This window comes from Arvicanthis niloticus, chromosome X (assembly GCF_011762505.2).
Source record: "Arvicanthis niloticus isolate mArvNil1 chromosome X, mArvNil1.pat.X, whole genome shotgun sequence".
NCBI lineage: Eukaryota > Metazoa > Chordata > Mammalia > Rodentia > Muridae > Arvicanthis > Arvicanthis niloticus.
The window spans coordinates 77,014,025-77,030,066 of record NC_047679.1 but is presented as its reverse complement, the minus strand read 5'-3'; the positions used below and the strand labels follow the sequence as shown (position 1 = coordinate 77,030,066).

General features: G+C 31.9%; 1 protein-coding gene across 5 annotated transcripts in view; it reads right to left on the bottom strand.

Annotated features, from left to right (window-relative positions):
* The window catches only part of Diaph2 (diaphanous related formin 2), a 629,631-nt gene that overhangs the window by 341,174 nt on the left and 272,415 nt on the right, over nt 1–16,042 (bottom strand). For all 5 annotated transcript variants that reach the window (XM_076918875.1, XM_034485231.2, XM_034485232.2 and 2 more), the window contains 3 exons: nt 15,301–15,402; nt 12,506–12,600; nt 98–199 (listed from right to left, as the gene is read on the bottom strand). In XM_076918875.1, the coding sequence (XP_076774990.1) occupies nt 98–199; nt 12,506–12,600; nt 15,301–15,402 (299 nt within the window). The remainder of the gene's footprint in view (nt 1–97; nt 200–12,505; nt 12,601–15,300; nt 15,403–16,042) is intronic.

The following is a 16,042-nucleotide window of genomic DNA, read 5'->3' as shown; positions in this document are numbered from 1 at the left end:
ATATTTAATTATAAAGTTATAAAGTGAAAGACATCAACTGATATATTTCTTTTGCTCATGAGAAGTGTACTCAAAGGACTTTAGAATCAATACATACCACAACACCAAACTGCTCAGGCTCACAGAGATCATCATATTCATTCTTAAGCTGTGCTAGTTCTCGGAGTACGTTCTGCTCAGGAAGATATTTTACAAGATTCTAAAAAGAAAAATACAAAAGGTTAGTGGTTGATCAGTAAAATTGTTAAGCATTCATGGACAACTCAAATAATCATAATTTTAAAATCAACCTTTTTAATTGAAAATATATAAACTAGGTCTGAAAGGAAAGTATGTCAATATACTAGAGACCTGTGCATTCCATCATATATAATATATCTCCCCAAATCAGATAATCTAGAATGAAAAACTAATCTCTACCCAAAGGAAAAAAATAGACTTAAAAAGAAATGGAAAAATCTGCACATATTGATAAATAAAAGACATTAATTCACAAATCAAAAAATACAAATAAAGAAAAAGCAAGGGCCATATGGATTCAATGAGGAATTGTTTCAATTAATTAAACTGTACAAAATAATTATTTCTCAACTAGTTTAAAATAAAGAGGGCGGATTATTTGCTAACTTAGTATTTGCTAACTTGATACCAACACTAGCAAAAGCAGCCAACAATAGGAAAGCTATCAATAACATAAAAGACTAGTGAAAACCTTATTTAAAATGTATGCGCTAACTCAAACATTCAGTACTATGTTGTATGTGAGGAATCAAACAGGCATGATGGAGTCATTTTTAATACAGACATTCCAAAGGTTTTTAGTATTGTAATCTCATGTAAATTTCTTGTAGATTACTCAAAAATTATACATTTTCAAGTCTGTTTTATTAAACTTTTCCTTTTATTTAGACAGGTTAATTAATTCATACTGTTAGTTTCATCAGTCCTGTAGATAATACTTAGTTATTTATTTTCTATGTGACTTACTTTGTTATTACTCCTTGGTTATTCTATTACCAGGTTCTTTTTATATATCTAGGATAGGTCATAGATCAATGCACACACACAAAAAAATCTTAATAAAATGTAAGAGACTAAAATCAGCAAAACAAGTTTTAGATAACAGTAGAAAGGACCTCTGTAATAATGATGTATGTTCATTACTGATGTAAGCTTTTATTTTTATTTTTATTTTTTTCTGTTTTTTTCGAGACAGGGTTTCTCTGTGTAGCCCTGGCTGTCCTGGAACTCCCTTTGTAGACCAGGCTGGCCTCAAACTCAGAAATCCCCCTTCCTCTGCCTCCCAAATGCTGGGATTAAAGGCGTGTGCCACCACCACCAGGCTGATTTAAGCTTTTAATGGGTCACAAATTAAGCAAAATGGGAAAGTAAAGGAGAAAAATAAAGAGATCCTGAGAACTATGGGATCATATACTTTATACCTCATAGTAATATCTTGCCTTTCAGTATCTTTCTTTCTTTCTTTCTTTCTTTCTTTCTTTCTTTCTTTCTTTCTTTTCTTTGGGTTTTTTTTCTTTTTTTTTATTCAATATTTTATTTACATTTCAGATGTTATCTCCTTTCCCCACCCCACATTAATCCTCTTCCCATCCCTCCTCCTCCTTTTTTTGCTTTTATATCATTTAAATTACATGCATGTATAAAGGTAAGTTCAGGTTGAGGGTCTAGCAATACAACAGATGCAAATAGTCAAGGAACAAGCAAGACAATAAACACAAATAGTCAAAGAAAAAGCAAGGCAATAAACAAAGTCATTTTCATGTCTGAAGCCTACTTCCTTGTTCTAGACTAAAATTTAGATTCCTGTCTGAAATTAGCTCAAAAAAACTGAAAAAAGCAATAGAAAAATATTTTTAAAAAACAAATGATTAAATCTGAAATTCATAGACATGAATATAAACACTTAAGAACTTCATCAACTTACATATTCTAACCTCATAGTGATCTGCATGGAGGCACATTTCAATACACATGGAGACTTAAAAACTAGTAAGTCTTAATGTAGTAACAAGAAGAGAAGTATACCATTTGTCACATACAAGAGCTTTTTTTCTTCTTTTTCTTTTTTATTGGATATTTTATTTATTTAAATTTTAGATGTTATCTCCTTTCTCCATTTCACCCCCTAGAAACCCCTATTCCACCCCCTCCTACTTCCATGAGGATGTACCCCCACCTATCCCTATCCACCCACTCCTACCTCCCCACCCTCAAATTCCCCCACACTGGGTCATCCAAACATGCTTCCATAATTTTTCATAAAACATGTATTCTTGAAATAGAAGGCTTCTGTATATAAAATGGTAGTCTTTCCTTCTCTACACAGTTACTCCTAGAGTCATTTTAGATAGGAAATGGGGAAAAATCATCCTTAACTGCTATGTGGAAACGACAAAATTCATTTGGAGAAATGTGCAAGTTGTTTGCAGAGGTTCTTATAAACCTTGAATATAGAAGCTTCTGCTAACAAATGAACAAACAAAAGCCCAACCAGAGTTGACATGAACAATCACCAATTACATAGACATATAATCAAACAGATCAGACAGGTATTATAAAATTTATAATAGTTAAAGTCCCTTCACAAGAAAAAAAATAAAATAGTTCTTGAATTTAGTGTTTGATTCATATTGCAACTACTTCTGATCTGTAAATAAATTGCAAATCTTAGTTAATAGTTCATATACCCACCCTGTGTGCCCTATGGGGGAAAGCTAGATATAGTGGTAGAAACTAGAAACAAACAAAAATGAAACTTAAATGTAACAGATTCTGAAAAATGACTAGATGATAGGGAAATGGTCTGTAAGTTTTAAGGCACGAGTCATTCCACTTCTCTCTCCCCTGCTGCTGCTTAATAGCATGCTTCCTCACCCTCTGCAAGGATTTCAAAACGTGTGTTTTAAAGATCAATTCAGTGTGAGGATGAAAATTTCACCCTAGAAAATGTCAGTGAGTTGAAGTTTACTGAAAAAAAAAAAAAAAAAAGAACAACAAAGGAGAAAGCAGTAACTATGCCACCAAATGAGGAGCTTTTTTTTCTCATCTTTTATGCATCACAAATTCACTTTCTGATAACTGTCAGTGTTATTTGAAGGAATATCTCCTAACAGACCACAGGTTTCTAACTACTTTTTACATTTATGCAATTATTCTATAATGCTTCCAAAACTTTATTTCTTTTAAATGTTAATTGCACATGTAAAGGTTACTTTAGTAAAGGCACTGAATCACAGCCCTTTCCTTCTTGACAAAATATAACCTTTCTATTTTTTTGTCTTATATCTCATTAAGTCATTTTAGTAGTAGAGAACTGAATAAAGTTCAGTAGGATTAAGTCTATCATTTAATACATAAATGGATGAGGGCCAATATTTCTTTTAAAACTATATTATTGCAGTATTTTCTAGCCATATACAGACAGATAAATACAAGCATACTAAAATTGTATTAATTTCTATTGATAAGTATACAAATACTTATTAATGAAGAAAAGAATGTTTTCTCAAACACTTGGCTAAGTCTCTGCCATTTTAACACAAGTTTCTCTACTTGCTTGAACAGAAATTTCAATTTCTTAATTATTACTCCTTATTAGGGCATGTTTTTCAACACTTTTGTACAGCATGTAGCTTAAACAGTTGTGCATGCATGTGTGCATATGTTCTGGATGGTTTTATGTAAGCTTGCCACACGCTAATGTCATCTTAGAAGAGGAAGCCTCAATTAATAAAATGCTTCCATTAGATCAGTTTATTAGCAAGTCTGCAAGGCATTTTCTTAATTAGTGATTTATGGAAGTTTTTAGGGAGTCCAGTCATTGTGAATGGAGTGGTCCTGGTCTCTATAAGAAAGCAGGATGAGCAAACCATGTGAGGCAAGCCAGTAAGCAGCACAACTTGTGGCTTCTGCATCAGCTCCTCCCTCTAGGTTTCTACCCTGTTTAAGTTTCTGTCCAGACTTCCTCTGATGATGAACAAAAATGTGAGACTGTAAGTCAAATAAACCCTTTCCTTTCCAACTTGCCTTTTGGTCATGCTATATCATGTAGCAATAGAAACAATAACTAGGACTTCATATTTAAAACTTTAAAATTATATTTGTGTGTTCTTGTTCTTTAAAGTTAAAGAAAAATATATTTTTCATTTAAATAGTACCAAACCAGGTACTAGACTTATTTTTTTTTGTTTATATGCATGTTTTCCAGTAATACTGCTCACCTCCTATGTGATGGTCAGACTAGCTATTAGATATTATACTATTAGATGATTACAATCTCAATGGGCATTTGTATGCTAACTGTTGTTGAGCCAGCAGAAGGGACAGTGTGACACAATTTAGACCACTGGAACAGAGCTCGCAAGTGTAGGCCTCCACAAGTGTTGAAAGTTGGTAGGTGTAAGGCTTGTTTGTATATTTTACTTTATGTTCCTCACATTTCAAAAGAATATACCCATTTTAGTTTATCTTCTAAACAACAACCATGAAAGCATTAAATAAACAAACAAACACAAAAACTACTTCAAGTCTCATCTTGTCATAATTGTTCTTTCAGAAAATAATTGTTAATTTTTGCATACTGCTATGAACTATTTTACATATATTCTCATGGAGAAATCTACAACTTTTAAAAAAAATAAAGAAAAAAAGCACATGATTTTGAATACATCATGTTATGGGCCATTCATTTATTTACATGATAAATAAAGGGAAACGTGTCAAACAGAAATTTAGGTTTTAAAAAAAGGTCCAATTTTGTATTCTTTGAAGTATTTCTATTTCTACCTCAAAGCAATATTAAAAATGTCTATGAAAATAATGCATAAAAATGTATTTGGCCAGGAGCATTGATTTTCTAACAGATACACAAACAATAACAGTCTTCTCTGCAATCTTCAAAATAGGATTTTCTTTGCAACTAGTGATGTGTACTCATATTTATAAATATTTATATAGCTAACTCTTTCACTACACTATAAAAAAGGCAAAAAAATACTGATAGATGGCATGTACAGATAATTTGAAAATATGCACCAATGCAAATTTTCAAATAAAATGACTTAATGTTAAATATACAATAGAGTATAAAAATATGACTGGTGTTATGTTGGTTAAATAGTTTCCTTTTTAGTTCACCTAACATTTTCTCCAAATGTAGTCCCGTTTCACTTTGTCATTACAATGTGATAGCTTGCCCCATCTGTAATAAGTTACCAAACTCTTGAATGCCTGTCCTTTACACTACAACTGACACAGAACCACTTGTAAAAAAACAGAGAAGAGAAATGCATATTTGGGATGTGTTAGAAATGATTACCAAACTTTCCCCTAAAAGTATTTTAGAAAATTCACATGTTCTCTGGAACTCTAACTGTTCCTGTCCAAAGAGAATGAGAAATTTTTATGTTACATGTATCCTGTTTAGTATCTATACTATAGTACCTCAAATATTCTTCATAAGTTAAAGACAGCAAATAACTACTGCTTGCAAGACTGCAATTTCTCAACAACCGACAAAAACTTCTTCCTGACTAGTTATGCTTCATTTTAAAATGATGATTATAAAATAGTAAAATACTTTGAACATACCAAAAGTATACTTATTAATAGAGAGATAGATTTCAATGTTTCTTTCATTGCATTTAGAAATACTAGATCTTCATTCCTTGTTTAACTAATTATATAATTATTACAGAGTACAAACAAGTGTTAATAAATTTGTACATCATGTGCTAAAGATGATGTTTTAAAATGTAATTAAATGTAAACTCTGATTTCTAATGAGAGATATTGTATGATGTGTTTACACAGAAGACTTTTGTAGATACATTTTGTTCCATTCCAACAGTAAAATCAAGTCAGTCTTTCACCTATATACTACAATAGGGCAAAAGGTGGTGTGTTAAAAAAAATATCAATGAACTAATCATATGAACTAAGTCTTGATTCCGGATCGATTATGTGATGTTATTTAAACTCACTGTCATCTTTATAGGTAAGCAAACAGAAATTGAGCATGTCAACTTTATTAAGCTCTAGATAGAAAGCACACAAATAGGCTACTAAGTGATAAAGGAGAAAAAGCCAACTCATAGTAACATTATTAGATGTCTCAAAACTGAGAATATTTGTGGCCTCTAATGTAAACAATGCCTGACCATGGCTTTTTGAAATTGAGTGAGAAGCAGAAGCAGATTTCATAAAGTCATGGTTTTGATTGTGATCTATACTAAGCAAATATATAAAACTTGAGTCATCGAGTTTATAATAAACTTAGAGAAGAGGAATTAATTGTATATATCAAATTCTTAAATGTTACTACATTTCCATCAAAAGGGAAATTAATTCTTAAAACAAATGGTTTGCAACTGGAGACAATTTTGGATCTGCTATCTTCATTGTACAAAAGCTAAAATCAAAACTGGCAGTGAGTACTGCTATAAGTATCTAGAGGACACAATCCCACAATCCAATGCTCACATGTCCAAGGTAAGGAAATATCCCTTATGTGTGTTCACTAACTAAAGGCTTTTAAATTGATTTATTTTGTCATGGAGCTATCAAAATGTATATATAGAAAGTGAATCAATATGTCAAGCACAGATTTGACTCTGTCTTGGAGAGTTAACTCCTCTTTCATTCAGGACTGCTCATCTATAATACTGAAATAAAATAGTTAACGCATGTTTATGTAATTATCATATATCTTTATTACATATGATGACTAGGTAAATTCTAACTTTCTTTGAAGATACAGAATCACAGAAACCTGGAAAAAGCTTTGTGAAGATTTAAATTGATGTTTAACATATTTCTGGCTGCCATCCTTGGAATATAATACAATGCTTTTAGAAATGTAATCAATTGTTATGTGTTATTAAATACTTTGCTAACCAAATCTTCTTTATGTTTCAACACATTTTACTATCTGTTCTCCTTGCTTCTTAAGTTAAAAGACTATTTTTGTTAGATTTGTACAAGATATAAAAAAATAAAATAATATGAAGCAATATTTTACACAACTATGAACAAAACATTGTTTTTATTCAAACTGTAAGAAGGGTAAATTTTTCACAATAAATGGTATAAGTAAAAATTAATTCCTTAAAGCTACCCTTCGTTTCCTTGCAAATAAGAACACAGGCAGTGTTAGTAACAAATGAAATACTGGTTTTTCTTCAAAAAATGATGATGAGCAGACACAATATCTCTTTAACTTAGATTCAGCTTAACAATAGACTGAAATTAGACACAATGCTCAAAAACAAAACTGCTGTCAAAACAGACAAGAGAATAAATTTTAAAATTCCATCTAATAAAAAGTTAGAAGCAAAAGCTGAAAAACAAAAACAACTCATGAATAAAAATATTAGTGTACTGCAGAAGAATCACAAATACTCATCTATGATTAGATATATGAAAGAAATATTTTAGAATTGTTCCTGTCAATTCTAATGTTTTGCTTTCTATTAAGAATTAAGAAAATAATTGTGGAGAATACCAGTTGCTATTAAAGAGAAAAAATGTTCTAAAACTCTACAATACTAATGCCCTTATAGCCTTAATTGATATACCTGTAGTCTTCTAAGGCTATCAATTCCCATAAAGCACACAAACACATGCCGACTCACAAACCTGAATAAAATGCAGATGGTCGATAGCCACATAAATAGATCAATAATTACAAAGATGGATTGAAGAGACAAAAACGAGCTCTACTATTACACATGCATGAACTTCCTGAGTATAAGAATAATTATACACTACAACTGGTTAATTGAGGGAAGTTGAACAATCTCTTTTCTTGCAGAATCAATAGATCCCCATTTATTTTTGATGACTTAGGTGTAGCACTGCCTGGAATCCAGGGAATGGATTGAATGACCTTTGCTTCTATATAATCATGTTGTCAGTATTCAAGAATGAGTTGTATAGATCAAGTAATCTGTTTTGAGATGTAAAAAACCACATTTGAGAAAACATAATCACATGGAAAGGTGTAGGTTTTATGGCTTGCATTACTGGTCTTAGATTTTCAACTGTGTTTTAGAACCATAAGGCAGCCAGAATATGACAAAGTTGTAAGTCAGGGGTGAGCACAAATATTTTTGTGCATGGGTTTTCAGTTATGAAGTGTTGTAGAGCTGCATTTTATCTGAGACATTATTTGTACATATTTTAACCTTCTCTACATAAAGAATATTTTTAAAATGAAAAAAGAAGAAATGAGAATATAAGAGAATGGTAGAAAAATGAAGCAGGTGCTGAGATAGCAGCAAATGAAAAGCCAGAAAATTCCATCATCTGCAATTGTTTCTTAAATGAAGAGAGGTAGAGGACAGAATTCCATAAATAAACACATCTGCTTAAAAAGTACAGGAGTCTGGTGTATAGTTCAACGTATTTTAAGGGAGACCTATAAAACAGCCAGTACTGCATGTAACTACAAATGTTGATATTAAAAGAAGCTCTATACAATAGGAGGACTGTAGGTGACACTAATGTACTTTTAATAGTGACAAGAAGAAATTTTGAAAGTTTTTATTATAATCATATGATGAAATTATATGTTACTCTATTAATATGAACCATTTTACATTTCTAGGCATAAGTTAAAAATAAATGTAAAAGGTATTTTTTTTCCTTGATTGCAGTCACTACTCACAGGTCCATGGTATGTATGTTGTAATTTATCCTGGCTTGACATGCATATTACTTTTTCTCTGATTTCACTATCATCACCCATTGCCTCACCACAGGTGATCTACACAGGTGTATTCCTTGACCTTCTATTTGTCACCCTTCTATCACTAGAAGCCTCAAGAATTTCAATAGTTTTCATACTTTAAGAATCAGTTTTTTTCAAATGACCCTCTGATCTTGTTTTCTGTACTGACCTCAATTGTATCATTGAAACATATTATAGTATAACAATACCTGTAGTTCCTTTCTACCGTGTCCTAGATTGTTTCTACCTAGTTTGTCTCTCCATTTTTTAAATATCCAGTGTTACAACCATCTTGTAACAAAACTTCAACAAATATACATTTAAATAGAAGTTATCTACCTCCACCACAGCCCCACCCTAATTAATGCCTATATAGTTCAGGGATTTCTTTATTTTGTACTTTAAAAAGTACTTTGGATTTGCCTGTTTATTCTATTAATAGAAACCACTTGAGATAGAGATAGACAGATAGATGATAGATAGATAGATAGATAACTACATTAATTGAATGTTGCCCATATTCAATAGCTTGCCATTTGAGGCAGACTACCAGTCATTAGATTGTGATCTCTGTTTGTATAATAGGACCCCAAACAATTCACTAATTACTTTCCATATTCTTGCTCACTACTATCCTATGTTAATTCAAGAATATGTCTGAATTATAAAAGATATTGTCCTTCATAGTTCTCAAACATTTGTCCACCATTCACTTCCAATAAGCACTTATTCAATCCTGGTAATACTTTAAAGTCTAGTTTAAGGTGAATCTGTTCCACAAAACCTACCATAACCACACTGCCCCTGGAAGCATATCTATCAGGTTCTGTCCTTATTGGTTGTCTCATGGATTTCTTTCATATTAGAATAAATTTTCAGGATAAAATCAAATGCATTTCATTAAAAATGAAAATAGTTGTCAACATATTTACTAATGCAAATTGTGTATAATAATAGATATAGGATCTAATGGCAGGTCTAATAAATATTTTAATTCTGAAATATTAATGATTATGGACAATGTTTCTTGCTATCTGCCACAACTGGAATTAAAAAAAGAAAATGTTACTTCTATTACTGTTATTTGTAAGTATTGTTTTTACTACTTTGATCTACTACTGTCTGTGTTTTTAATTAAACAAAATGCAATATGTCAATTAGAATTACATTCAAAGAAATTTGCATTATTTTATACTACCATGCTTAGAACCTTCTGAGACCTTTCCAATTGTACTGAATTTTCCTGCACTGTATGCTTTCCTTCTATGTAAATCTTACATTTTACATTCCTGACAAATATAATTTCTCCATCAATATTTCTCCAGCATTTAAGAATTATTTGTAAGCATTAATTATCTCAAATAATGCATACTTTATTTTTTCATTTTTCTCCTAATGTTTAACAATTTTTAAACTGCTGCTTTTATTTCTTTTTCAGTGTTCTATATCTGTGTCTAAAAACCAAACATTATTTTTCAACAATATACAGCCCAAACACTAGTCATCTAAATCAAAGTAGGTTTTTTGACTAAATAAAAGTAATTTTTATAAGTAGGTCATTTACCTTTTCAAATTATTACAATCCTCTTGTCTAGTGAGGAATTGTTTATTGACCTTCTATAGGAGACATAACACCAGTGTTAATTCACATTCCTGGGAAATGATGTGTCCTTAATTTTTTTTTTTTTGCTGTTTTTGTTGCCATAAAGAGACAACTATGCTATATGAGCAACAAGCTGTGATTATGCTTAGATGGAGTTTAGCACTGTAATCAAACAGAACTTACAACAAAGTTAATCTGATGATACATATTTAATGTTGTGCATTATCGAAGTGCTACATGGTAATTAGACATAAATGGTAAACACTTCGTGTGAATGGCAAATTGATGTTACTTTCGCTTCGTTGAAGCAAACATATCTAGTTTGGAAGTCCTAGGGCTATCTTTTTGGCACACAGAAAGCAAACTTTTGGAGGAACAGCAAGACTATAATCACGTTGCCTGAGGAGCATCTTCTTCAAAAATATGACTCATCCAGATAAAACTAATATTAACTTTAAAAACTCAGAAGTCTTGACTAATCAGACATCTTAAATAAGAAAGAATCAATTTGGATTGACCAGGATAGAAAATGAGACAAAATGGTTCTCTATTGGACATTCAGCAGTCTGGCTTTTCGACAAATTCTTATCAAACAGAAATCAGGACAACACAGAAGACTCAGGATGGAGAGCTGGGCTAGGGTATGAGAGAATGTGCTATGTTTAGAAAGGATCTGAGTTCAGCTCCCAGCATTCACGTAGGGTAGTTTGTGAATATCTTGAATCCCAGATCCTGGAAGAAGCTGATGCCTCTAGCCTCCAGAGACACCTGTACTCACCTGAACTAGAACTTTTGCACAATAATTTAAATAAACAAGGCACACAAAATATGACTAGTTACCCCTCTTGTTGAATCGTGACATTATGTTTCAAAATATGTCAAGGCAGGACAAGTAATCTTGTGACACTTCAATTATGAAAGTTTTTAAATCTTTCCTATGTAATAAAATTGTAGTAAGAGAGGATCATAATTTGAAGTCAATCAATGTAGCCATGCTTCTCTTTATTAGAATGTTAGAGTTTTCCTCTTGTACCTCAGCAAATGGAAAAACTACTGCAAATATGAAGCATCAAGCTGCTGAATGCCCATGCCAGTATAATTTTTAAAATTTTCTTATTTTTAAAATCAGGTTTTAAGAACTTCTGTTGAGGTTCAATAAATTTCCTAGTTTGAACTGGTCTACATGACAGTCAACATAGTACTATTTAAAATTGATACATTACATCTTGCTTTGCATTCTAAAAAAGAGTGAAACAGAAAACCAAATTGAAATTCTGCTTAAAAATTTGGTACTTCCAGAATTTTCCTACCTGCTATGTGAAGGTTGACTTTGACCTGCCTTATCTCTTCCTGTACTTTAGACCACTATACACATTTTATCATTTTCTTTTACAAATATCTGTATATCTGTTCATTTTTCTTTCTCTGTCTCACCAATTTTTACCATTCTTATGTTTGTTAGATGATGATGATTATCAGTATTATCATTATGTATGCATGAATGTGCACCTGCCAGGACACATGACAGCTTTTAAATCTTTCCTATGTAATGAAATTGTAGTAAGATAGGATCATAATTTGAAGCAAATCATAATTTGAAAGTGATCAGCTACTCATTTTAAGCCAAGGAACAACAAATGGACCTGCTTGTTGTCCACAAGAATTTTAAAACAATCAAGCAAACCTTGTTAATGTTTACTTTTTCCACAAGAAGATTTTTGAGAACATATTATACTAATACATAAAGCTGTATCATTATAGTAAAAAGTCACCATATACCAGGCAAATCTTAATCAGATTAGAAATAAGCATGTCCACATTGAAAACATACATGGGGCAAACTGTGATACCTCGATGAAACTTGATGACAAATCACCCATAGAAATATGACTTGTCTAAGTTGGTACATACCCTGTTCTGAAACATATCTGTAATTCCCCCTGAACACCTATACTCCTGTGTCATCCCCGTTCCCCACATCCTGCATTTTTCTGTTAATAATCCCTGTGTTAGAAAGTAAAAATTATGATTTGATAATAATAAAAAAGATGACTTGTTCACATCATCAATATAAATATTCATAATACCATTGAGAAGAGATACTTCTAAAATGTCTATTAACATAATTTTAAAACTAAAGATACCCAATGTACCTGAATTAGGGCCTCACTGAGCAACTCTTCATTAACCTCCAAAATAATGTTCTTTATTTCCTCGTACGGCATGCGGTAAGATCCAAGGAAGATAGCTAAAATAAAATTGGATTTTATTAAAGACAGAATAGTATCAAATTTTAAGAGCCTAATACATATATAATTACTACTTTATAGACTCAAAATATGCTACTTTGTTAGCAATATACTAATTTACAGAATTATAAGCTGCTTGATGATTTTCTTTTTATTTTATTTGATCTTTTTTCTTTTTTACAGACCAAATTTTATTCCCCTCCTGGTCTACCCTCTGACTATTTCACAGCCCATACCTGAAACTTAATCTAAAAATATTCAATAGAAAACTAGAGAAATATTTAATTAGTGGGTCTTACAATTTTATTTGGAGTAGCACCATGAAACTGTATGCCATCTCACTCTGACTCCAATTTTTCATCAACCCCTACATCTGAGAAATTCACTCTACCTGCTCCTTCGTGATCTGTTGACTGTTACAGCTTAGATGTGATATGCTTTCCTCAAACCTCATACTACCTGCTTGCTCTCAACTGGAAATTTCAGACATAGAGCCTTAAAAATGTGACTGGTTCAAAGAAATTTGACAAATGTCATGATGACTTCAAAATGAATATACAATTGATACTTTGAATACATTGTTGAATATTCTATTAGAGGCTGAGGCAGGATTCAAAGAATTCAATCACCAGGAGCATGAGAGCATGAGCTTAATGGTATATCTTGTCCCCAAACTCTATCTCTGTATTTCAGCTTTTTCACAAGTATGAAGTGAGGAGCTTCGACCCACAATGAGCTAAAGAAGATCGTTTCTCTATTTAGTTGGCCTACTCTAGTATTCTTTCACAAAGAGAAAAAAATGACTGACACAATAGCCTTGGAGTTATCAGATTAGCTATGAAACTATGACAATGTTTACTTTAAAGTAGCCTATATCATTCTTAACCATCACCACAAAACATAGGAGTGCTTATGAAGCCCACTTGAATATACTAAGGAGAAGCTCTCATGAACTTTGTTAAAATAAATAATTTCATGTCATCACAAGAATAGAGATACAGGTATAATGAGATATTCTGAGAGGAAAAAACTATATTCATTATTCATTAACTTTTCTTTCAAGGAATATTGTTAAAATTGCATTGAGTTATTGTTATTTTTATAGTCTTGCTCTGGCTACTTTATAAAACACACTTTACTCTTTCTTTGTCTCTCTGTCTCTCTGTCTCTCTGTCTCTCTCTGTCTCTCTCTGTCTCTCTCTGTCTCTCTCTCTCTCTCTCTCTCTGTGTGTGTGTGTGTGTGTGTGTGTGTGTGTGTGTGTGTGTGTGTCTGTCTGTCTGTCTGTCTGTCTGTGTGAAACAGCATATATTACCAGGGTTAAATACTCCCTGTGGTTTTATTTATCCACTGCCAGTTTTGGAATGGATCGCCCAAAAATACAGCAGGAGACAACTGAACTTTTCAAGGAAACAGCTAAAGTACTGGATTTATCAATGCACTCTGCATTCCTGCTGATACTCAGGTGGTGAACAAGTACTTTTTTCATATGCTTTATCATTTCCTTGTCAACCTTTACTTCACTGGATAGATTTTACATCATGTTGGAAAAATATTCAACTAATATTATCTAGAATACATTACAATTAAATAGATACTTTTAAAATAAATTCTGAACCATTTTTCATTAAACCCACTTTTTAAAAGAGTGTAGATGTGCTCTGAGAGGTAAAACCTGAAAAATTCTATTAGTGAATTTTTATAGAAATCTCTATGTGATTGCACTGGTAGCAAAAGTAAAATTAATATTCACTATCTAGAAAAATTGTTACCTAAACACAGGGACTAAATGAGAATTTTAATACTAAAATAAGTCTCATGGTCATATATTAACTAGATAATATGATCACACTGTGTAGTTAAAAAATACTGAAATAAACTTTATGGGAAAACTCCCACTGCAGTAGTGCACAAGTTTTTGATATCTACTGGTAGACCAGTTATATAAATTATCCTTTGTCTGATAGCAGAATGATCAGTTGCTTACTTTAATCTCCTTCTCAAATAACTACCATGATATTCTCTGTGAAATTAGAAATGTAGGATGTGTTAAAGTTTCTCACACAAGAGTGTTTTAGTATCACGAGTATCTCAGCACCCTTCTGTAGTGATAAAAAAAAATTCTAAATCCAATTTAGAAGAAAAAGTATGTCAAAGGAAAACTTAGAGACTTGTTTGAATGGCCATAAATTTAACTATCCAGCTACATTAACAATAGCACATTTAATGGCTCACTGCTTAGGTAAAGGCTTCAAGGATCAGCAACTGGTTTTAAAGTGCAGTGGCTAACAATTTAACTAGATCACATTACAATTATTTTAAACAAAAGAATAGCAATTAGAGGAATTGTCCAAAATGACAAGAAATATTTCTAAAAATATGAATCCCAGGTCTACTCAGTATTATAATAATAATGGAAAATGCTAACACTACATTTTTAATACTAAGTTATGTTATGTTCCATTATATTCACTAAGGAAGTTTTTATTAACAATGCGTTCCAAAGCTCTACAAGGCATAGGTTCTAGCAGGTTAAATGATGATCAATTATTATTGTCTTCAATTTGGTTAAGTGGCACCAGGAAACCTGAGTTATATTTATATAAGACCCTATTTTTAGCAGTGGGTCTGTTCAAAGATGTTAGGTTGTTTACACTGAGTTACCCATCACCACCATGCCTATGCATTACACATCACATACACAGATTCTGGGCTGCTTTGGTATCCAAAATTCTCAATTCCTTCACTTTCTTCTTTGGAGGCCCACCACGATTTTCTTCTGCAGCCTCTGCATTCCTTTGACCTGAAAGAAAAATGTTGATTCATAAACAATAATGGTTCTAATCCAAGTACATGAAATAACATTAGGAAGGCATGTTAACTACATTAATAAAGGTGATTCTGAAATCAATAAATGTGTTTATTTCATTAGCTTTGGGAAGAGGATAAACATAAAAATATAGACCTGTTTAGAGGTTTCCCTACAAATTAAATATCAGCACTTAAGCAAAAAAGATAAGCCAAATAGAACTAAAAATCAATTGCTGCTCTTTCACTAATGTGTAACATAAATTACTGCTTTACAGGTAACTGGGGCAGCCCTGGAATTAAACATAAACGTAAAATCTCACTAATTTGGACTAATTGAGGAAAGAGAAAGACATGCTTTTTCTCCTAAAACATGCTAATATTTAGACATTCATTATTTTCAGTGAAACTGCTTTAAAGCACCTAAGGTAACTGTAGCTATTAAACAGTTGTAACAGTAAAACTTCCCACTGAGTCATGTTGGAAGAACTGGTTTAAAGCATTTGTAAGTTGTAAAAGAGTACTACCCATTTGCATATATAGAACTATGTATCCTCAAAGATGGTGGCTTGCTCAGAGCCCTGTATTTATTGTTTCTCCAAATGGTTGAAAGGATTGAAGCAACAAGGTGTGCA